The sequence below is a fragment of the Epinephelus lanceolatus genome, chromosome 21 (genome assembly GCF_041903045.1).
Source record: "Epinephelus lanceolatus isolate andai-2023 chromosome 21, ASM4190304v1, whole genome shotgun sequence".
Lineage (NCBI taxonomy): Eukaryota > Metazoa > Chordata > Actinopteri > Perciformes > Serranidae > Epinephelus > Epinephelus lanceolatus.
The window spans coordinates 8,828,378-8,851,316 of NC_135754.1; the positions used below are offsets into that span (position 1 = coordinate 8,828,378).

The following is a 22,939-nucleotide window of genomic DNA, read 5'->3' on the forward strand; positions in this document are numbered from 1 at the left end:
AATGTCAGCTGGGATAGGCTCCAGCCCCCCCACGACCCTCAAGAGGATAAGCGGTTAGAAAATGGATGGATGGATGTTTGATCGATTGATAGCCATCAGATAAAAGGCAAATGTCACAGTGATAATACCATTATTGCCATAGTTCATACTTGTGTCTGTTTATGTGCATGCCATCGAAGTATACTGCTGATGTATCGGAGTCTTGACGGGTGTTCCATATCATAGGGAAAGATTTCTACCAATACCCCTTGTAACTCTGTTCTGAAGGACAAAGGGGCAATTTGAAAACAAAGAGTGAGAGGACTGAACATACAGAGCTCTTAGCAAAGTAACAGATAGGCATGTCTATCAAGGAAACTACAAAAGGTTTGCATACTATAGAGCAGGTCTCATTTTGACCTATATCTGTGTTATATATTTTAGTGCCTTCCTGTTTGATGATTCCCGCTTGTACTTTTGAAGCTCTGTCTCGTCTATGTAGACACTAACAAGCAGAGGCTGCTCTGACATCTCCATTACAGCCCCTCACCAAACCCCTTTATCTGTTTCACTGAGGTGTATCAGAGGATTATGATGTTATCTTTGTCTAGGAATGCCACAAGAATGTACTGTACTGGGAGGATTGTTATAAAGAGTTTTCAGTGGTGCAGGGTGCTGCTGATTTAGCCTCTGCAAATTAGCAGCGATTAATATGATGTGGGTCGTGGTTTTAAGAACTTAAGAACCTCTGGCAATATGATTTTTTTCTTAACTGGTCTCCCACGTGGTAGAGATACCTTAAGTGTGAGAGAGCTCCTCTACAGTGGATTCAACAAGACCAGACCTGTGTAAGTTGACACAGGGCTTTGAAAAAAAAAAAAAATGACATGGCCGTGTCTAATATTTGTGGTATGCTGTCATAACAGACATTTTGAGCAGACGTGATGTGTTTGATCCGAAGCAGCACAGGTTTAGAGCAGAATTCACCCATTTGTCTGATATGAAACGTGTGATAAAAGAATAGGCGTACAATTAACACCACAATATATCTTTTGCCGCAATCTGCAGGGATGTGTTTGCAGTCCAGTGGTCTAACAGATTTAAAACTATCACACGTGTCTACAATAAGAGCCAGGGTTTCACATGCAAGTAAGGCTTTGATGTCCAGAAGAGAGAGGCCAAATGATGACGTCTGTTTCTGTCATGTAAGAAGATAATTGTTTTACGGTCCGGCTGCAAAGTCAGACCCCGCAGATGGAAACCACTGTACTCACAAGCCAACATGGCTGCTTGCCTGTAAGAAAAACATTCAGAACCACAGAAAGAAGGGCTTTAGCAGGTAGATTAGAACAAAATCTTGTGTACGCTGATAAGTGGTACTTAGCATGATACTTTTTTATGATTGGTTTGGTCAACACTGAATGTGGATTTCCTAATGGGTTACAGGAATAATGTTTTTTAAAGGAGAATTTTGCTTATGACTATTTTCTCTCTCTTTCAGTCATCAGACAGTGAGTTAAGGAGACTGTCGGAAGAGCTTTTTCAGAGGGACAAGACGGTGCAGAAGCTCCAGAAGGAGAAAGACCATCTGGTGGAGCTCAGCCAGGTAAGAGCACCATGGGTGTTGTTAAAAAATACTTAACCCTCCCAAATGAGCATTTGTATATCAATTAATCACCCCATGATATATATTTAATTAGTAAAGGGGAACAATGAAGTCAAAAAACAGAGAAAAAATTCTCGATGAATTGCCATAGGGGCCGTTTAATAATAATAAAACTATATCAAAGCATCCATTTATAAATGCTCACATTTTTGCTAAAATCTTGCTTTTTTTAAAAGAGTTGAAAGTGAAACTTATCTATACTCTCTTCAAAGCCAAAGCAAACAAACTAAGTGATGGAGACAGTGGTAGACCAGCAGCTCCCATGTTCAGCAAGGTAAAATCGCTGTTTTTGTCAATGGAGTCTGGCTTTCAAGAGAGAATATATTTAATTTTTGCTTTTAGTTCAGTTTGTGGTTGGAACGGGCTGTCTGTTTGAGAAGTACTGAGCATACAAATGCATAAATGACACTTTGATTATACTGCAGGATTTGTGTAAGAGTTTGTAAACTGATGTTTTCATATAGTTTTTCCGTTGTCAAACGTGGACCCCTATGACTTCAATTCATTGAGAATTTTCTCAATTTTTTCATTCACTAGAGGCAAACCAGAAAAACTAGTTTTCCTCACCAATCAACATAACATGGGGTAATTAACTGATATACAAATAATCATTTGCGGGGTGAAGTATTCCTTTAAGTAGACCCAGAGGTTAGATTTATTTCCAAAGTCGAGATTAAACTTTGAGGATTTACTACTCTAAGATATACCACAGAGTCAGCTATCATCAAAATTTATGTCAGACTCAATGTAAACTATGTAAACTACACCAGTACTTAGACAGCATGTCATGCTGTTTGACTGTATTTGTGATTGTTTATTAGTGATATTGATAGCCTCGTACCATTTATCAGAGTATAGAGAAATACCTCATGTGCTGACTTGACTGAGAATAAAACATCAGTTCAGGAAAATAGATCCACATGGCCTGTGGGCCTGCCAAAAGTGGCACTCGTGATAAATGTGCTCCCCATCAGACACACAGCACTCTCTGCTTTGAAAAATGGAACAGATGCCTTGAGATCTTTAGAAATCTTTACCCTCAACAACCTCATCACACTCTGTGGCAGAGTAACAGTAACAGGCCCCGTTCACTAATTTCTCCCAGATGCTTTGACCCACAGTAGCAGTCTGCATCATTGTGTAATCTGTGGGAACAATTTAGTATCAAGTCTCATTATCCTTCTATTTGTTGAACATGTGTTAGATTTTGGATTTAGTCTACAGTACAAAGAGAAGCATATGAAAAAAGATTAATCAATTTTTTTTAAAAGCATTTGAGCTATTTTCGTGAGTTTATGCAGAGAGTCACTGGTGTATGCTTTTGTTTCCAGCTGATGGAAAGACAGAGAAAATCTCTGATCATTCAGATCAAACTGGGGATGACTTCTGACATTTTCTTTGCAACCAAACAACTCCTATCATTCCATGAGCCAATGTGGCAGACAGATGGATGTGAGGCAATGCTATGGTGGATCAGTGATTAAGCGACACATGTGCAGCCCAGGCTCAAACATCTTGTTTCACCCCAAAAGCAGGCCATCGAGGACCTGCAGAGCGAAGAGGAGAAGGTGAACCTGCTGACCAAAGAGAAAACCAAGCTACAGATGCAAGCTGAAGATGTAAGTTCATATTATGTACATTAGCTAACATTAGTCACTGCATGCTATTGGTCATCAAACCAAGATGTAGCTGAACTGTGCATGGTGTGTTTTACTGCTTGTGAATTCAACTTTGAATTTAAGAGAAAGACTGTTATATGTTCTTTAAAGCTTATAAAGTCATGTTTTAATTTAACTAAAACTTGCAAAAAAATGTTTTGGCCATTTGGGGGCAGTGTAAACAGGCTGTAAGCACAACACTGACCTCATGTCGCCTTTTAAGCTGATACGGCTAACATGTTAGCAAACGACTGCTTCTTCATGCACCCACCAGACATGAAGCAACATTATCATTAATTTGGAATCTTAAATCTGTCCCAGCGTGAGTGTAAATTGATGTTCATGTTCCTCATGTTGCTTTTAGCTCTGACTTGCTCTCCTCAAACTCCTGAGAAACATATCTGGCTCTTGTTGTTGTTGTTGCTAAATGCTCCACTGTCCACACCAGCTGGTCGCTAACTAGACAAAGAAACAGATTGAAAACAGTAACAATAAAAGTTCCTTTAACAGCTAGAGAACTATTTATTGAATAAACTCTACAATAACTGAGCATTTTATTAGATTTCCTCATATCAGAAAAAAAACTATAATGACTGGACCAAATCTGATTTTTGATTAAATGTAAGTGTAAGACCAATGTATCGGTCTAACCTTCGCATCCAACAGAAGCCCACATGCTGCACACATTAAATACTGTCGTAATATTAAGGTCATGAACCAACTATTTGACAATAATATGAGGAATGGAAACTCAAGGTTATTTGACTTAATTGTAACCCTGTTAGCCAGTGGGCCTTGGCAAATCTGAGGAGACATTTAATACATGTAATTTTATGCATAAAAATAGTTCTAATAAATTGTCAATATAAAAAAATATTGATTATTGGCACAAAATATGTAGCCATTGGCAATTTTAGTGGATAAAATCCACCATAGCCTTCTACATTTGAACCGGACTTTTAACTACCTTTTGCAGCTCTATTGCATTATGATCACTGTATTTTGTGTCTTGTTGGTGTTCAGTTGGAGTACCAGCTAGAGCAAGAGCGTCGTCAGCGTGGAGAGCTGGAGAAGAGCAGGAGGAAGTTGGAGGGTGACACCAGATCCAGACAGGAGAGTCTAGGAGAGATGGAGAAGAATAGGAGCGGGCTGGAAGAACTCATCAAAAGGTAAAGGACATGCAAACTAACATCATAGATTTTATAGCATGTGAAAAAAAATCTAAGTGTCGGTGCATAACAATAATGGGGCCGCAAAAGAAAAGAACATAACATTTAGATAAACAACTATTAGACCCTTTAAAGCTTAAATTACATTCTGCTATTGACCAATGTGATATTTATTTTTAGTTAGCAGTGTGGCTTTAGGCATTGCAATATCTGTCTATTGGTTGGTCCACCACTTTGGTCAAGACCAAAATATTTTAACAGCTGTTGAACAGATTCCCATGACTGGTTCTTTGAGAAAATAAAAGTGCTCATGAATATGTTGATCACCTGAATTTTCATCTAATGCCACCAGCAGGTCAAATGTATTCTTCAGAAAAAAAAATTCAACATCTACATGTAAATTGGCACAAATTTTGTATAGCCATTGATGATTCCTGTACAATGGATGCTTATAACTTTGTTGATCCTTGGACTTTTGCATTTTGCACTTTACCATGAGGATGGCATTTCTTTGTTTCAGCAAAATATCTCACCAAGTATTTGATGGATCTTCATGAAACTTTGTACAGATATTCATGTTCCCCTTAGGATGAATTGTAATACTTCTGGTGATTTCTTAACTTTTTTTCTAGCCCCAGGTCAAAATACCTGCAAAATTAATGACATTCCCATCAGCCTCAGCTACATTTTGTGTCTAGTGCTAATTAGCGGATGATAGCATGCTAACATGCTAAACTACGATGGTGACCATGGAAAACATTTTACCTGCTAAACATCAGCATGCTAGCCTTGTCATACTGTAAGCATGTTAGCATGCTGATGTTAGCATTTAGCTCAAAGTGCTGCTGTGGCGACATAACAGAGCTGCTAGCATAGCTGTAGACTCCAGTAGACCTTTGAGCAGGCCCCAGAAATCCTGAAGAATCCTGAAGTCCGACCCAGGTTGAGCCACAGTAGCAGGTTTGGCCGATGTCCCACTTATCGCTTTGTGCACTAGCAGACATTTGTGACATGGGATGTGTGTGTAAATAGCCACTCGGAGTGCTAGAGCACGCTCTGGCACAAACTAGACCGTTTGTAAATTTGGGGCGCTGATGTAATATACTGTTTGGTTCAGAGCACAAGGCTCTCAGAGCCGCAGAGTGTACAATGGACCCAGAGCAGCAGAGAACCAAGCACAGTGAATGTGAAATTTTACTCTTCGTGATTCAGATTTAGAAACAGAACACCGTAATTCTGATGAGAAACTGACCCAATTGATGCCCGAGGAAATGTTAAAAAATTATGGCCCTGTAAGCCAAGCCTGGCCTGACCTAAACCCAACGTGTTGGAGATCAGGCGGAAAATCAGAGCTTTAACTCTTGGGGCTCTAGTTTCCCGGCGCAGCGCAGGTGGCGCAGGGTGGCGAACCCCGCGCAGAGCTAGTTTCGAACAGCGCAACCCGAGGCACGCTCAGTTTGGTAGTTTGGCAGACCGACGTGCGCTGAGATGGGTGTGGCGGCGCAGCAGGGGGAGGTGTCGACAGATCCAGTTTGGCGCAGTGACAGTTTCATGCCAAAAGGCTTCGCCGAAGGTGCACTAAAAGCTCGCCAGCTAAAACCAGGTCTACTGTCAGCGCAGGCGGAGCGCAGCCGGTGTAAGTGGAAGTTTGGCTGACTGGCGGACAACATGCACACGTCACCAAAACCTCACAGGCAGGTTTCCAGAATATCAGGCACATTAACGATGCAATAAATACCCACAAAACCACTATTCAATGAAACTATCTGCAATCAGCACATAAATGTATCTCTATATCGACTGTCCTGTCACATCTGATGTCAGATCAAAGGGGATTGGCACCGTTTGGCACGTTTGGCACGCGTAATGGAAACCCAACCTGATTTGATTAACACAGCTGCAAACTAATGAGTTCACATCCCTCTCAGCCAACCACAAACAGCCACAGCATCAGATAGGGAGTATATATTCAGCATCTGTCATCTTAGAAAAGTCAAAAGAAAAGAAACAGAGTGAGACTGCGAGAGAGAAAGAGAGAGCGCACGCGCACGAGAGAAACGCAACATTGATTTACAGTTGTGGTGACCTCCTCCCAGGCTACCTTTGCATCATCAGCCCGTGGAGGTCTGCTCGCAGTTCCGCATATTCGGACACTGCGAGCTTGGACCTCCCGGACCAAAACATCAGTTTCCTCCTGGGAGAAGTTTGGCCGTCTGACGCTGCTGCTCTCTTCTGCCATGGCGAATTGAGTAAACTCTCATTACGCCTTTGCGTGGCGCATTTAAGGGCGAGGAGAGGGGCTCATTTGATTGGTGTGATGTGTGTAAAACCTACTCCACGCCTTCTCTCCTCCCTCTTTCCAACTTGCGCAGGTAGGAGGGACGGAGGTGGGAAAGAGGAGTAGCTGCGCCAGCGCGCACGGTGTGCCAAACTTGCAAAATCCGCCTGGCCACACCCAGTTGGCGAAGCGCAGGTGTGCTGCACCTCTGCCTCGCCCAGTCTGCGAAACTAGAGGCCTTGGTCTCTCTTCGACAATCTTTCCTCTTAATAGGTAAACAGATTGGTATTGTACACATGAGCATGATGTGTACAGTTAACTGAGGCACGTTACAAGATACCTTTCTTCTTTCTCCTTTTTTTTTCTTTTTGAAGTTCAGGTCATCATTATTCTGTGGAATAACTTGTAATCAGACATAAAGTGTGAAAAAAAAATGAGTAGGCTAAACCATACCCTCCAGCCAGTGATCAAACGGGAATAACAGCCACATAAATATAGACATTTTCAGGTATGCATTTATGCCAACTATGACTTAGGCTTTAAAGTTACCTCATAAACATTTATATCAGCCTTCAAACAAAAACAAATACACAGTAAAATGATTTTCATGAGATTTACTCTAGAACTCATGCGTGTGACAACAGGTCTTATCCACAGCTGTCTGTGGATGTACCATTCAAACAAGAGCTGCTGTGATTGTATATTTTAACCCCAGGAAAGAGACAAACTAAAGGACTCCAAAAAGTTCTTGACAGTCTGAGATGATGCTCCTGTCCTGAGGGAGAAGGAGATGGACTGTGAAGCTATAATATGTAATATACCCGCTCCACAGTCCAGTCATCCCCACTTTGAGGTTTGCCCCCCCTACCCCCACTCCAGGTATTCAATATAACATCCTAACATGTTGCTATCTGTACTTTACCTTGCAGCAACAATCACCTGAAGACAAGAACCAATGCAAACATGCGCATACTTATTGAGCATGGATCACTGAACATCACCATTTCCAATACAAAGTTAAAACTTGTTGCCTTTGGCATCAATATTTGCATTGCCCTCCGTCTCTGTGAGTGTTAATAAAAAGTGAGTGACTCACCTTGTTGCTAAGGTGCTGTGTTTTCCAAACAGAATATGAAATCTGTCACTCAGTTTGACTCAGCTCCAAACTCAAAGATTTATTTGCATTAAGTTTCGCCAAAAAAGTATGTTCCCAAGGCATGTAGCAGTAAATTAGGGAAATAATGCATGCAATGAATGGATAAATAATTGTGATATACTGCCTATGGAATGACACAACTGGTTACAGATGACACTTACAGAAAACTGTGGCTTCTGTCAACTACAGTAAATAGAATTATTGTAGAGACAAATAAATGCACTCATGAAGGCATCCTGCATGTGATGCATTTTATTTTATTTTATTTTATTTTTCAATTATAAGAGAAACTGTCTCACTGCCTATGAAAGAAGTGGAAACATGCACAGCATTGTCTCTTTTCACAATAACCCTGTTGCATCTTAGCCAGTACAGAACATTTATGTAATGGACCCCTTTATCTGAATGGCAAATAGACATTACTTTAAACAGATCAAGGAAGCAGTAATGTTACGTACAGTATTGTATGTCTGAAAAGGGGTTTTTATTATCCTGCCAGTTCTGCCCATAGACTGTATAAAAATAATTGACATAGCTACTGTGATATCACCCATTGGTTTAAGGTCTCCTATTTGAAGACCGCTTTGTTTTTTTCTGTTTTTTTAGGTGTTAATTTTTTTTTGTTTTGTTTTTTGGAGCCAGAAGTGACTATGTTTGGTCGAGAGGTTGGAGCTGTGGAGGAGCGAGGGGTGACTCAGTGACTTGAAGGATGGCTTGCGGACAGTTTGTTATTCAAGCAGCCCTTCCCCTAAATATGCATAACTCTAAGACTTAATAAAATGTAACCCCTGTACGGTTGTCATGAACGTTGAAATGAGACCAAAACCATTTTTTGTACCAGGCTGTAAACATGTTTATTTATGCTGTAAGGTTGGACATCTTAACATGGGGGTTCAATGGGGATTCACTCTGTTTTGGAGCCAGCCTCTAGTGACCATTTAAGGAACTGCAGTTTTTGGAACATCTGCATTGGCTTTTGTTTTCAGCCCCGGAGGTTGCCAGTTGGTTCTGCCACATGAACAGCTTTAGAGGTTTGAGAGGGTTAATGGGCTGAAAATACTAAAGGGAAGAAAACACTAAAATGTTCTGTAAATTTGGCTAAAGTTTCATTACCGATAATAACATTTTAGGCATTCATAATGAATATAGACTTCTATCTCCAATTCTTCTGTTGTTCTCTGTCTAACAACTGTTCTTTGTGGCAAGCCACTTCAGTAGCCAAGTGATGATCATCAAAGATGGATGATTAGCTCTGTGTTAGGCGGTTCCAGGCTGCAAAAACTGTGATGGATCAGCTTGGACTGCTTATGCTTTCTCCTAGGCTCTCCTTTTCAGTATGACACATCCAACAAAGCCATTTAATTGCAATCCTAATCGGCGGCTGTGGCCGTGCTGCGGCCGCGCTGCCTGCTCTCTCCGGTTTTACGCCAGGCTCGGCTCCTTTCAAAGACTCCATGCGAAGCACTCCTCTGGGGTTTTTTTGGACCTAATTGTATTGCGGAGTTTTGCACAGCGGCGACCGGATCTTTGCTCTCAAACCACAAAAAAATGTGATGGCACAACAGTCATTATTCGATGCTTTCTTTTGATTTTCACATTGGCTATTCATCCTGTTTAATTTGTCTTCTGATTAAATCGGAACTGTTGAAACAAGTTGTAGGAAGCCTCTGCAAGTAATTGGTTGCTGGCAGACACTCTGTGCTGCAATAAAATGGTTAATCAGCAGTGCCGTGCACTGTAGAGCCGATGTGCTGCTGGTTCTGCCGACCTGAATAGAATATAATGTCTATAGCCTTACTGTCGTGTACAGCATTTATAGACTGAGCTGAGTAGTGATGCGTGGGTCAACCCGTAACCCGCGGGACCCGCAAATGAACCTGCAGGTCGGGCAGCAGTGATCATCTGTTAAATCGGTCTGTAAATGATATTTTGACATTATTGGCTATTACTGTCATGGCATCCGAAGGTACTGATGCGTTGAGCAGGTGACAGTCCGCGGTCGTTTTCAAAACACACTTGTGTCACGCACTCCAAAAGAAACTTGAAACAATAATTTATTGTACAAAACAGGGGAAACAAACATTGACAAAAACAGTTCTATAATTCATATTAAATTCAAAAGATAATGAAAAAACAGCTACAAGTTAGAGGGAATAGTGATAAAGTGGTAAAACATGGCATTGATCCACAGCTTCAGACGGATGTGCTCAAGCCTGCCATGCACAAGCTCCATTGGTAAGCTATACTATATTTTCACATTTTTAAAAATGCAATTTAAAAGTTTTGATTTTTATTGATAACCTGCATTTACCAACAAAAAAAGACTACATTTAGCACCAAAAAAATATGTAAAATAATAATAATAATAATAATAATAATAATAATAATAAAAAAATAAGTAAATAAAAAAAACAAATATCGAATACCAAATTTTCATAACGAATACCTACCCATAGAAACGAATATTCGAATATCCGAATATTTGGGTACAGCCCTAAAAATGTGTATAAATTACGTGCTGGCAACACAAAATCAATGCCAATGCAAAATCAAGCACATCGTTGATGTGATTAAGGTTGTGAAATGGTCAGAGTTTGGTAAGGTTTAGGGAAATAAAAACTCACTCAAAGTGCCAACGAGACCCTTCCGCCCGGCGTGCACGGCAGCTCGGCAGGAATACGAGACTCCCGCCGGACCTATGCCAGGCAAAAAATCAGAAACAGACGGAGGCTCTCATCGCTCTCCAAAGCCTTGGCAGCTTCCCTTGATGCCTCTGAAAACACTATGCCATTGAAAGACGGAGGTTTTGCTGAAAACTGAAGCCGGTTACTCTGGCTGCAAACGGTTGTAAACACCCAGGGGTGAACTGCGCATGCGCGCCATTCTTCCTCTTTGGCCTGGGGTTTGAAGCTCAAAACTGGGGCAGCTGCGCTCTCTTGCGGCGACAGTCTGCACTGCAATTAATCGATAATTGAGCGTTAATTTTTTTGATGATCGAATAATGAATTTTGATCGTTTGCCCATCCCTAATATGGGATATAGGTTACATAAACATAAACTTTACGTAGTTATGTTAAGTACTTTGTGTAGTTAGGTTAAGTCCGTAAAATCCCGTAAGTACAATAACATTTGGTTTCACAGGAGACATGAACAGCAGTCTACTGGTTGAAAGTCCATGTTAGTGTAACCCATGCACCATCCCTCACACCCAGTCTGTGTAGACTTTCTTGCTCTTTGTACTCAATTTGTGTGTCCACCACAACAAAAGATCCTCGTTGACTTTGCATGAGCATTGTTTTTGTGTTGCCAGCTTGTAATTTTAACACATTTTGTGCCCACCACATAATGCGTTGCAAAGAGTTCAAGTCCATTTTACATATTTTTATGAGACCAGGCTGTTGCTTAGGATGCATCAAGATATATGTAGATTGTGTTATATGAAAAATTTGACCTAGAAATCAAACATACGCCTAAAATATCTTTTATCTATCTTCCAGTATAACTCTATCTTAAGTTTAAATTAAGTTTAAAATCAGTTCAGTTCAATCAATGTTAATTTAAATGTTAGGCTAGTTTTAATTTTTTTTTTTTTCAAGGGTTAAATTGATGTAGCGTTTATTATCTGTTTCTCTCTAAAGGAAGGACCTGGAGATCAGCAGTACCAACTCTAAGCTAGAAGCAGAAGAGGCCCTCAACATCGGGCTGCAGAGAATGAACAAGGAGCAGCAGGTCAGACCCTTTTATCTGTGTGCACATACAGTGAAGTACAGTTAACACAGTATGCATCTGGTGTGTGTGTGTCCCATGTGAAACATTGAGGTTTTTAAAAATTACGCAATGTATTTAACATAACTTGACACACATGTCACGCCACATACTTGTTAACTTGCATAAGTAAAGTTATGTAACAAACACACTTATTTTAAAGGAGCTATATGTAAGAAATCTAAAGCAAATAGTTGTGAAATCCTCCTAATATGTCACAGAGACTAAGGAATAATGTTCATATAACATACTGATCTCACCGACAACAATAGTACAGCCAGAATATTCAAATTTAAATTTTTTTTTTTTACGGTCCGCAAATCATGTTTATGTTTTGAATTTGTGTTTTGGCCTGTTGCGCCACCCACTGCCGTCTACCAGTCACGCAGTCAGTAGAGTCTCAGCATCAGTTACAGTTAGGACTGAGCTACAGCAGCACAGCAAGCAGCATTAGCAGTGTCCCGGTACATAGCATTAGCAGCCGGCTCCTCCTCCGCTGTATCCCGGCAGCAGCGTTAGCAGCAGAGAAGCCGAACTTGCTCGAACGGTCCGCTGGAAAACCGAAGATCAAGGACGCGGCGACGCCCCGTGGGCAAACAAATCAGTCTCCAGTATGCCGCTGTCCAGCAACCTCGAATCTGTAGGGGAGGGAGGGCGGACACGACTCACGGCAGTATTTTGAATTTGAGTGCAGTAACCGTTTTGGCCACATTCTTACATACAGCGCCTTTAACCTAAACCATGAAGATTTTTCTAAACCAAAGCAAGTAGTTTTATTGCCTGAACCTAAAGCAGTTTTGGTGACAAAACAAACATTTCCTGTGTACATGGAAATTTATTTTGAAAAGACGTTATGCATGTAACCCGCAGAAAATAACACCCGGTCCCTGGGCCTCAAGAACTGATGCTAAAAAGTTACCTTGAGCGTTATAGTTTGAAGCATAGGACAGCTGATCAAACTGCTCTAGCTGCTGTAGCTGATGAGCTGGGAGTGAGAACATGTTGTTATTTACTGTGTGTATTTGTTAGGGACTATTTCTGGTTGCAGATAAATCCACGTTTGGTGAGTATCTGCTGGACAGTGTACGTGGGATTGAGTGAAAATAAACTACAGTGTGTGTGCTAATGGTAATAAAGGAACATGTCACCCAGTGCAACAGTGTGCTCTTACTGATTAATAGTTTTTGGACATTCTGCAGCACAAAGAAAAAGAGACTTTGTTACACACATAAGACTTGTTAGTAGGACTCATTGTTAGTTGAAACTGTCTGTAATATACACAGTCCTTTGCCTTTGAGGTTGATAGTCATCTTCCAGGAGTGGTATGTGCCTTCCATCCGCAGCCTCTAATTTGAGAGATGTGAACATTTTCAAAGAGCTGTGCAATTATGCGCGTCACATCCAATATGGGTGCCCTGATGAAATCTTGCTCAACCTGCAGCTGGCTTTCATGATTAATCAGTGCAAATCATCAGGAGCATTTATAACTATGTTTTGAAGATATATTAGACACAACAGCTCCATGAAAGAAAACACTATAGTAACACATACAGTGACATTGTAAGAGTTTTTGAGGGTGGATTTTTTTCCCCTTGAAATACTAACAGTGGCTGGAATGACAACCTTACTTGGTTTCCTAAAAAGACATGCAGGGAGCTCAGCTGTAGCTTACAGAAGAGCGGTGAGATGCATTCTTGCCTTTCAACAGAGCTGCTGGGCTCTGCTCCGTAATTGGAACAGTCACTTCACAGCTCCATGCCTGTCAAGAGATGGTTAAAACATACCTCCTGCACCCAAACTGATAACCATCTCTGCTTCCAGACCGGGTAGGAGCACTTGGGGGTAGCGACAGTCAGCAACCATTGTTTTTGCTTTTTTTAGTTGTGAAGACTCTGAACATCTCTTTTAGACGTTTGGTTCTATGTTTCTTTTTGTCTAACATGGGAGTTTGTACCTCACAGGATATGTTGAAGTCATAATTATTTAAAAAAAAAATAGAAACACAGGACATGTTTAGAGTGTTTTAGCAGTAATTTTAGTTATTCAGAGGGCAGCTAACTGTTAAAGAGGTACAGCAAAGGCCTATATTTCCAACACACTTAGTCCAGTTGCCAGAAGAAAATGTTGGCATTGTGCAATTCTGTAAATGACGGATGTATTAAATTAAATCGTATGTTTCATATGTATCATATTAACATTGCTAAAGTGGCATAGTTCTGATTACATCGGTATGAGCTGACTCTGTCATCGAGAGGTGGAGGGGATGGCGAATGGCACAACAACTAGACGACAGTTGCCAAGCTATATAATAGTAATATACTATATAATAGACTCTTGCAAACCACTGTTCAAGAACAGCAAACACCAAAACCACTTGGTTTTTAGCAAGACACCAGCGGCACTTCCAGCAGCGATTGTGCCACCACAAGCAGTGTTTTTTTAGCTAGATATTAGCAGCATTTCAACCAGCGATTGTGCCACCAATATGGGTTGTGTTTTAGCTAGATATTAGGGTTATTTCCACCAGCAATTGTGCCACTAAAACCGATTATTTTATAGCAAGACATCAGAGGTATTTCAAGCTGCACTTCTGCCACCAAAAGCTGGTGTTTTTTAGCTAGACATCAGCAGCATTTCAACCAGCGATTGTGCCACCAATATGGGTTGTGTTTTAGCTAGATATTAGGGTTATTTCCACCAGCAATTGTCCCACTAAAACCAACTGTTTTATAGCAAGACATCAGAGGTATTTCAAGCTGCACTTCTGCTACCAAAAGCTGGTGTTTTTTAGCTAGACATCAGCAGCATTTCCAGCGTCGGTGGCAGCTCCAGTGGTAATTGTGCCACTAAAAACAGGTTTTTTAAGCCAAAACATGATTCTTTCCTTGCCATAACCAAGTGGTTTTTGTGACTAAACATAACCACAGCATTGTTGAAAAATGTAAATTTTAATATGTCTGCTAAGATATGGATGTTTCCAACATTTATTCTGGCAAATGGGTTGACTCAATAGTGTCCTTAATTATACCTTCCCTGACATCACCATGTTTATTTTTTCAAACTTAGGAAAGCTCCTCCGGAGCCACAGAAGACATTGTACAACTGTTTGCACTGGCTGCTCATGAGGAATGAATTGAACTCCATGTGTAAAATTGGTGAGGTTTTCCCCATCACCCATTGCAGTGGTCACGCAGATTATAAACAAGCACTTTTTGGTGTGTGCAGTGGAAAATCACAGCAATGACCGCCTGCCACCAAAGATGTTGGCATTTAAAATGCCATCATCAGAATTTTCCTTTTGAAAGGCCGTGTAGAACACAATCTTTGTATAATTAAGATGAGGGCAGCATTATTTGTGTGATTGTGTTGGTTTCAGAGTGCAGTTTAGTGTTTAGTCTGCTTCTGTACAAAGTCCGGAAAAGAGAGTGAAGTTTACACCGAGGCTTTTCCTGTGAATCTTACTGTGTCATCCAGATAGAATCAAGCCAGTCGGAGAGTTTTTATCTGTGTTACTGGTGCATGTTGCAGATAATGTGTTTTATCTGTTCCTCGGATGGAGCAATGAGATGAGAGCCTGCTGAGAGTGAGTAAGACACTGGGAGACGGTGATTTCAGAGTTCAGGTGGTACTTCCTCACTCTGTCGATGCCTCTGGGAGCCTGATGTTTTCTCCAGAGGGTTGTAAGAGGAAAAATAAAGAGTCCCTTTGTCTGTGATTGGAGGGGTGAAAGGCGATCCGTGTGTCTTTGAGGGTAGGCATGTTTTCACATTTACTGTCGCTTTGGCATTCTCCCTATCTCACAATAAGACTATTATATGTGTTTCTCTGTGTGTATGCATGTTGTGGACATTTGTGCAGGTGGACAGGCAGCCCAGATGACTGCATGGCCCATCTCTTCTGTCGCCCACTCATGTCTGACTGTGACGTACAGTAAAGGTCACAACCAGAGGAATATGTCCACAAACTTGAGTGGAATCAAAGAGATAGCTTTGTCTAACTTTAACGATGCAGCTGCCTCTGCCTCTCTAGTGTGCTGTAATTTAAAGGAGTCAGCTTGATGGGGGTCTGCAGTGATGGAGGACATCAGTCCTAATTTCTTACGACAGCCCTGTGCTCTTATTGGTTTTATGACATGGTGGTAAAGCAGTTATACTCGGCCACATTGCTGTACAGGGTCATCCCAATCTGAGAAGATTAAGCTCAGTTTTGCCCCGTGGTCTGTTTGGTTTATACCAGATGTTTTACTGGAGGTGTAACATCAGACTGTGTCGTAATGGTGATAGTAATCCAACTTCAGGTGATGCTTCTCATATTTTCTAAAGTGCCTTTAATGATTTCTGGCCATAGTAGTTTTGGTTTTATTTGTCCAGATTTGAAGATATCTGTCACCGAAATGTCTGCCTTCTCCCCAAATAAATGAAGGTCAATGGAATTTTGTTTGTGTTGCTCACAGCAGTAAATACAGTATGGAAAATTCCATGCAGATTTTCAATATTATGCAAACTGGCTCAGGTTAAAAAAAATCCACTTTTCATGAAAAAACAAACAAACAAAAAAACCTATCCAGACAGAAAATGTCTAAGAGGCTAACATTAACTACATAATGCCTGCACCAATCAAACCTGAAATTTGATGCTAACACTTCATGCTAAGCTAGGCTAATTACCCGCTGTCTCCAGCACTGATCTTAATGCACAGAAATGAGAGAAGTATCAGCCTTCTCATCTGACAACATGTCTACACAGGAAGCATTTCAGCTGCTTAGATTTTAATCAATCTAGCTGTCTACACAGGCCAAATCACGACTTGTGTTTCATTTGTGTGATATATATGAAAATAAAATGTTAAATGTTAATTATTTTAAGCAAAACCATGACGTTTACACAAAGTGACGAAACCTTACCATGTAGTCTTTGTGCCTAAACCTAATCAGAGTAAAAGTGAAACCACCTGAAGCCAACACCCTGATATTAGCATTCTAAATATACTCTAAACATACAGTGAAGTAGGACCCCTCTACCAAATATTTATGACACTGATAACCACCTATAACCCCCATTAAATCAATGATAACATTCGAAATAAGTGAAACCTTCATAGTGGTGTCTTCAGCCTGTTATATAGTTCTGTGTCGAATCAATGTCGTTGGCTACGGCAAACATTATGGATCCACACAGAGCCTATGCTGTAGGTAGCCTGGCACACACCTCCCCAGCCTTGTGAATTATAATGGAGCCAGATTTTGTAACGTTACCTTTGTTACATGTTTCTGTTGTTCCCACCTTCATATAAGTAAAGGAAAAATCTCCTAGCAGCTAGGCTAATTTATACAGGTTAAAATGTAACAGGATTATGCTAATAACGTTAGCATGTTGCATTTGTGGGGAAAACGTGTTTAGCAGAAGACAGGTGTTTTGTCTCTGAACCTTGTGAGTTATAATGGAGCCAATTTTTTTTTACTCTGTTCATGGTTGCTGTTGTTAAGCCATGTTTGATGTGTTTTTTTATGTGTGTTAGTTGAATCAATCCAGCTTCACTGAAATTCACAGAATACCACAGTGGCATAGAAACCCCACAGCCAGCTAGCATTTTGGAGGTGTAATTGCAAAGCGACACAGACACACCACCACACCACACAAGTAGAAATGCTCACAATGGCGCCATAGCCAGTTGTGTAGGCTATGGCGTAAAGCCTACACACGACTTTAAATCAGCTTTTAGGACATTTACAAGCTTGTCTGAAGTTGACTTATTCTTAAATGAGGGGAGGCAATCACAACATTTACAGATACACTCCCTAGTTTTGCTCCAGCACTCAGTACTGTCCCCAAATGATCAAATTTCCTCCCAGCTCTTTGTTACTGTTTTAAAACTCATCTGTTCAATTCACTACGGTGACCTGGGAGGAAACTTGGGGGATTTGGGAACAGCATAGGGATCTGTAACAAATCAGGGAGTGTATTGTAATGATGCATTTCCTGCAGTTGGTCTGAAAGTGCCTGATTTTTGAAAACTCAATTTAAAAACTTCCAAATACACAGCCCCCCTTTAAAAAAAAAAGCCCGGATCATGCTGCCACGTCTTGTATATCTCAGATGTCCTTATCTCACAATGTGCACCTGTGCAGAGCAGGCGTCACATCATGTCTAATACCACTGATGTGACCGGCATCATTACCCACAGCACAAGGCTTAGACCAGGTCAACAGGGCCTGTCATCACTCGGCCAATCAAACAGCCAAGACTTTTACTGTTGAAAGCCGGACTCTGCCATCTGAAGGCATTTAAAAGAACAAAGCCTCAGATTCCAGCAAAGTCGCAAGGACCTGAATTATGTGAGCATGTGTGGACAGTATGGTGGACTGACATCACCAGGGGGTCTGAAATGCTGTGTCTGGTAAAAGAGGCAGGACTTGCAATTTCTTGGCTCTTGTTTTCCCCACTGACCAATACAGGGGGGGGGATCTCACAGGATATAACTGCCCACGCCGCTGAGTATCCCCTCAGACACAAATGAGGAGACATCAGCTATGAGGCCACATCTGATTGCAATTTATGGACAATTATTATGGTTTCAGAGTGCAGCTTAAACTTTAAGCACATACAATTATGGAGATCAAACCCTGCAACCCTTCTCAGCAATAATGGACTAATTTTGTTATTTCCCCAACATGACTCCATGAGTGCTCCTAAGCAGAGGGGCTAGTGTGGGATCATTTAAAATAGGGTAAATTTCATTTAGAAAAGTGCACAAAATCAATGTATAAACTCCCTCTGCCACAGATAAGTAGTTCAAATTGCGTTTATCCATGCAGTCTGGCTCAGACATCTTAACACTGTTAGTACGCTATGTTTTCTACAATTGTATTAGAGCCACAATATTTATTTTGAGGCTGTGGAAAGTAGGAATTTAACAAGAAACAGATATGTGAGTGGGGAACTATGAGAGACAGAAAAGGGCTGTGCATGCACAAGGGGGTGTGGACAGTAAAATGCCAGAGGGGATCGACAGTAAAGCTGTGTGAGAGTGTATGTGTGTGTGTGTGTGTGTGTGTGTGTGTGTGTGTGTGTGGGACAGTCAGTCAGTCAGTCAGTCAGTTGGGTTGCTGCTGCCTCACCATGGCTGTTCTCTCTGCAGAGGTCCTGCGCTGGCATGTGAGTTTTTTATTCCACTTTTTATGTCTTAACATTTGTGCTTAGCTTTTGAAAAATACTGTTGAAAAAATAATGAAGTTATGTGTTATTTTTAGTATTAGGCTGTGACATGCCTGACCCAACTTTTGAGATGTTTCAGAGGAATTAAGCCAAACCCAAGCTTGCATTAATAATGAATCAAAGACAGTGCAACTGCAAGATAACTGCCTGTCCATGTGTGTTAATTTGGCCCTAAATGTGTGATATTGTCATGTGTGAGGGGCTTTAGGAGCTGTGCAGGCAGTGAGTGGCTTTCAGCACATCAGTGCGTGTAGGTGCTGTTGCTGTGAATGGCCCTGGGCTACATGCCATGTCAGACACACTTCCTGACACAGATAGAAGCTGGAGATAGCGCAGAACATGACACAACTTGGACGGATGCAGCCATGTTGGGAAACTGCTGATACTATTTTATTAGCAGTGCAAAATGTGGCTTTGGCACAAGATTAGTGAAACATAAATGTGCCGTGGGTGATCTATTAATCATAAATCATTCAGATTGTTTTGACTTTTGGAGCAAAAACCAAGTAGAATAACATTAGGTGCATTTAAGCATGGTTAAGGTGCATACAGATGGTTATACAGATATTGTAACACATCCATCACTGAAAGTAGTAGTTAAGGTACTCAGTACAAAAAAATAAATAAATTAAATAATATATTGCCTCATTATTATTAATGAATTAATACGTAAGCATTTTATTGTTGTAGTCAGTGTAGATGGAGCTCATTTTAAGTACTTTGTATCCTGTTAGGTAGTTATAACAATGCATCATATTTTATGAAGGCAATCTGTACAGTAACTAACAGGGGTGTGGACTCGAGTCACATGACTTGGACTCGAGTAAGACTGGAGTCACATATTTGATGACTTCAGCCTAAAATCAAAAAAGACTGGCAGCTCGACTAGGCAGCATTTAGCATCAGTGACTTGTGACTTCACTTGGACTAGAGCCTTTTGACTTGAAACCTTCCTACAAACCCAAAGTGTGTCATTTATAGAGTGTGCCAGCCACATTACTTAACTGAGTGTGAGTTAGAAAAATGATACCAAAGATGTTCAAAAACTACAAACTATGAAATAAATGTTGCAGCATATGAGAACATGAACTTACCGGAAGGTACAGTCGCCACTGAGTGTAACCAGCACTGGTGTGTTTATGAGTTGCAATGCTGAAAAGACTGAATTTCTCATTTTGTGTCATAAAATTAAGGGTGACTTTATTATCATCATACCATTTATAAGCAATATACAAACTATTAACTAATGGTTTATAGCACGCTTTAATGTGATTTTAAGCAGGTAGGACATTTATTAAGTGTATACTGTATTTTTCAAGAACTATGACTCTAAAGCTGCTTTCACTGTGGTAACTACCCTGACAATTGCCTACCTGCAAGATGGTTTCCCCCAAAAGCAAAGTGGTTTTTAAAGTGGCTGTGATGACAGGCAGGTGCTTCAGTGAACACTGTTAGAAGAGCAAGCTAACTTGTAGCCTCATACCATAGCAAAACAACCGAAATCACTGAACTGACAACATATTCTACATATTTGGACAGTCATCTGAAGTTTGGTGAAAGTGTTAGCCCGAGCCCTGTTTTCTGTCTGGTTTTAAGTTGCTAGTGCCATAATTTTGGGTATTCAGTCACCAACTTTATCAGCTCCTCCATCTTGTTGTCTTTCTGCTTCCACGATACCCGCTGTTTGATCGGCCAAAGCCAGACGGCAAACAGCAGACGTTCAATATGTGAGCACGTCCATGGCGGTAACGGCTTTATAACCCTACCACTGTGTTTGAAACTGCTGTCTTCCCCTCATTAAAATAACTGGAGGTTACTGCGCAGCGGTGTGAAATCCCCATAACTGTGAAAATCAATAATTGTGTATAAGCAGTTAACGAAACATTAATAACACCTTGCTAGCTTATTATAACACAGTTGTTCATGTTACAACATATCTGTTATCATACATTTTAAGTCTTTAGTACTTTCATCACCTTTATAAACTGTTCAAACCAACCCAAAGGCAGCCTTTAGCATCTTTATATGACCCACAGCGGTCTCCTGGGTGAAACACATTGTAACACGTGGTTAACCTTCTAAAACAGTCATGGTATGGTTTAAGCAACAAAACTTCTTGGGTTATGGTTACAGATAATGTCACATGGCCCAAATACATAACGTCACTGATGTGACACCAATACATAACTTACATGACCATAGCTTGTAACACTGGGGACTTTTGGTCTCACACGGGACACAAACAGCAGTCTCCTGGGTGAAAGTTTGTGTTTGTTTGACCCATCCAGAAGGACTAGGTAGACTTGCTCGCTCTTTAAACCATGTCAGTTGCTGCCAACAAGATTTTGAGTTAAAAGCCCATGTGTCTCATAAAGTTGCTAAATGGTGCCTTCGGGGTCGGTATCACAGTCCAAAGGGTGTGACAAAGCATCATCATTTGATGATTTAGGAAGAAGAATGGGCTGTTCAAACAAACATGTCAATGATTTACACATATTTTAACAGTTTTTTGTGTTATAAGATTTAGTTTTATTAAAATAAAGTTACTTAACCCTTTTGATGTTAAAACATGTAATTCTATTAAATACATACTTTTTTAAATGTAAGCAGGGTACAGTTTGGGCCTCACTGAGATTTAAAATCACTTTTATATCACATATTCTGTAAATGACAGTCATTTTAACACCTACACTGCATATTCACTCTTTGGGAGAAGCATCCTTGACTTCCAGCCAGGACTGTAAAACCAAGAGAAAGCAAAAACATAACACAAATTCCTCGAATGTCATGAAAATGGCACTGATGCTTTTTGGTCTCTCGGACCGGACATAGCAGACCCAGCCCTGGGTCAGAATACAGATAATGATGGTGGCAATGGACATTCTTGCTCTAAATTGCTACCTGAGGAAAAAGCCAGAGGCGTGCCAAATCCCCAGGGAAAGCAGAGGGTATGAAACGGCCTCACAACCACACAAGTGCTGCCCTGAAATAGCAAACAATCTGCGGAGGTGACGCCCCATTTGTTCTCTGTCAGAATGATATAGGCACTGTGAAACCAGAGGATAACATCTCAACTTCACATATCCTGGTCATATTTCATATTTTAGCAGACTGTTATTCTTTTTGCCGTTTCACTGAAATCCATTTTCTCTCCGTAGGCTCGCATTGAAGAGCTGGAGGAGGAGCTGGAAGCAGAGCGGGCCATGAGAGCCAAGGTATGGTAACACAACTATGCATGTAGTGTGTAACATCTCCCCCTCTCCCTGAATGAAACAAAGAGCAGATGAGCCTTAAATCTGTCTGTCAGACTGCAGGGAAGATAAGAGGAAGAGCTTGGCTCTACTGTAACATTCAGGCCGGTGGCATTAAGAGCTGGTTGTAGATTGGAGGGAACATTGAAAGAGAGAAAGAAAGAGAAAAGAGATTGCTGATCTGTTGGCAGCCAGTGGGGTACGTGTGTCGGTGCTCGCCTCTGGTCACCCCAAACCATCTGCACCTGTGATAATAAACTCGGGGGGAGGAGGACCTTGTGTTTCTAGTTAACATACAGGGCAACCCCAGAGGCGTAGAGGGACCCCAACATCCTTTTTACTCCTTCTTATTTCTTATTTTTCCCAATCTTTCTCTATAACCTACACACACACACACACACACACACAGCCAGCAGTGGACCTTCTGTTTCTTGTAATCCCCTCGCCTTGCTCCCTAAAAGCAAATCGGAAGAGCAGGACGGCAAACTTTCCAGGACGTCTTCTTTGAAATGTAAAAAGGTTTGAAAACAGCGGGCCTGGTTCATATAAAGCTAATCTACCAAGGTGGGCGCTTTAAGTGCTTGTTGTTTCAAACAGGACGCACTTAATGCCGGTGTGTATTTAAGCCACAGAACGTGGTCGCCCCTCTTAAGACCTGCCCGCAGTTTCCATGTTACAGTAGGTAAAGGCAGAAATGCAAAGGTACATATTTCACCCCGAGTGTTGAATAGAGTGACAGCGGGCCCGAGGGCGTGTTTTGCACACTTCTCCCCACTCTGGGTGGCATTCCTAATGGTGCTGGC

The 22,939-nt window shown here is 41.0% G+C and overlaps 1 protein-coding gene across 2 annotated transcripts in view; it reads left to right on the plus strand.

Annotated features, from left to right (window-relative positions):
• Positions 1-22,939, plus strand: part of LOC117247589 (putative uncharacterized protein MYH16) — an 82,618-nt gene that overhangs the window by 40,882 nt on the left and 18,797 nt on the right. For both annotated transcript variants that reach the window (XM_033612173.2, XM_078163134.1), the window contains exons 3-7: positions 1,481-1,585; positions 3,178-3,264; positions 4,327-4,472; positions 11,545-11,635; positions 22,044-22,100. In XM_033612173.2, the coding sequence (XP_033468064.1) occupies positions 1,481-1,585; positions 3,178-3,264; positions 4,327-4,472; positions 11,545-11,635; positions 22,044-22,100 (486 nt within the window). The remainder of the gene's footprint in view (positions 1-1,480; positions 1,586-3,177; positions 3,265-4,326; positions 4,473-11,544; positions 11,636-22,043; positions 22,101-22,939) is intronic.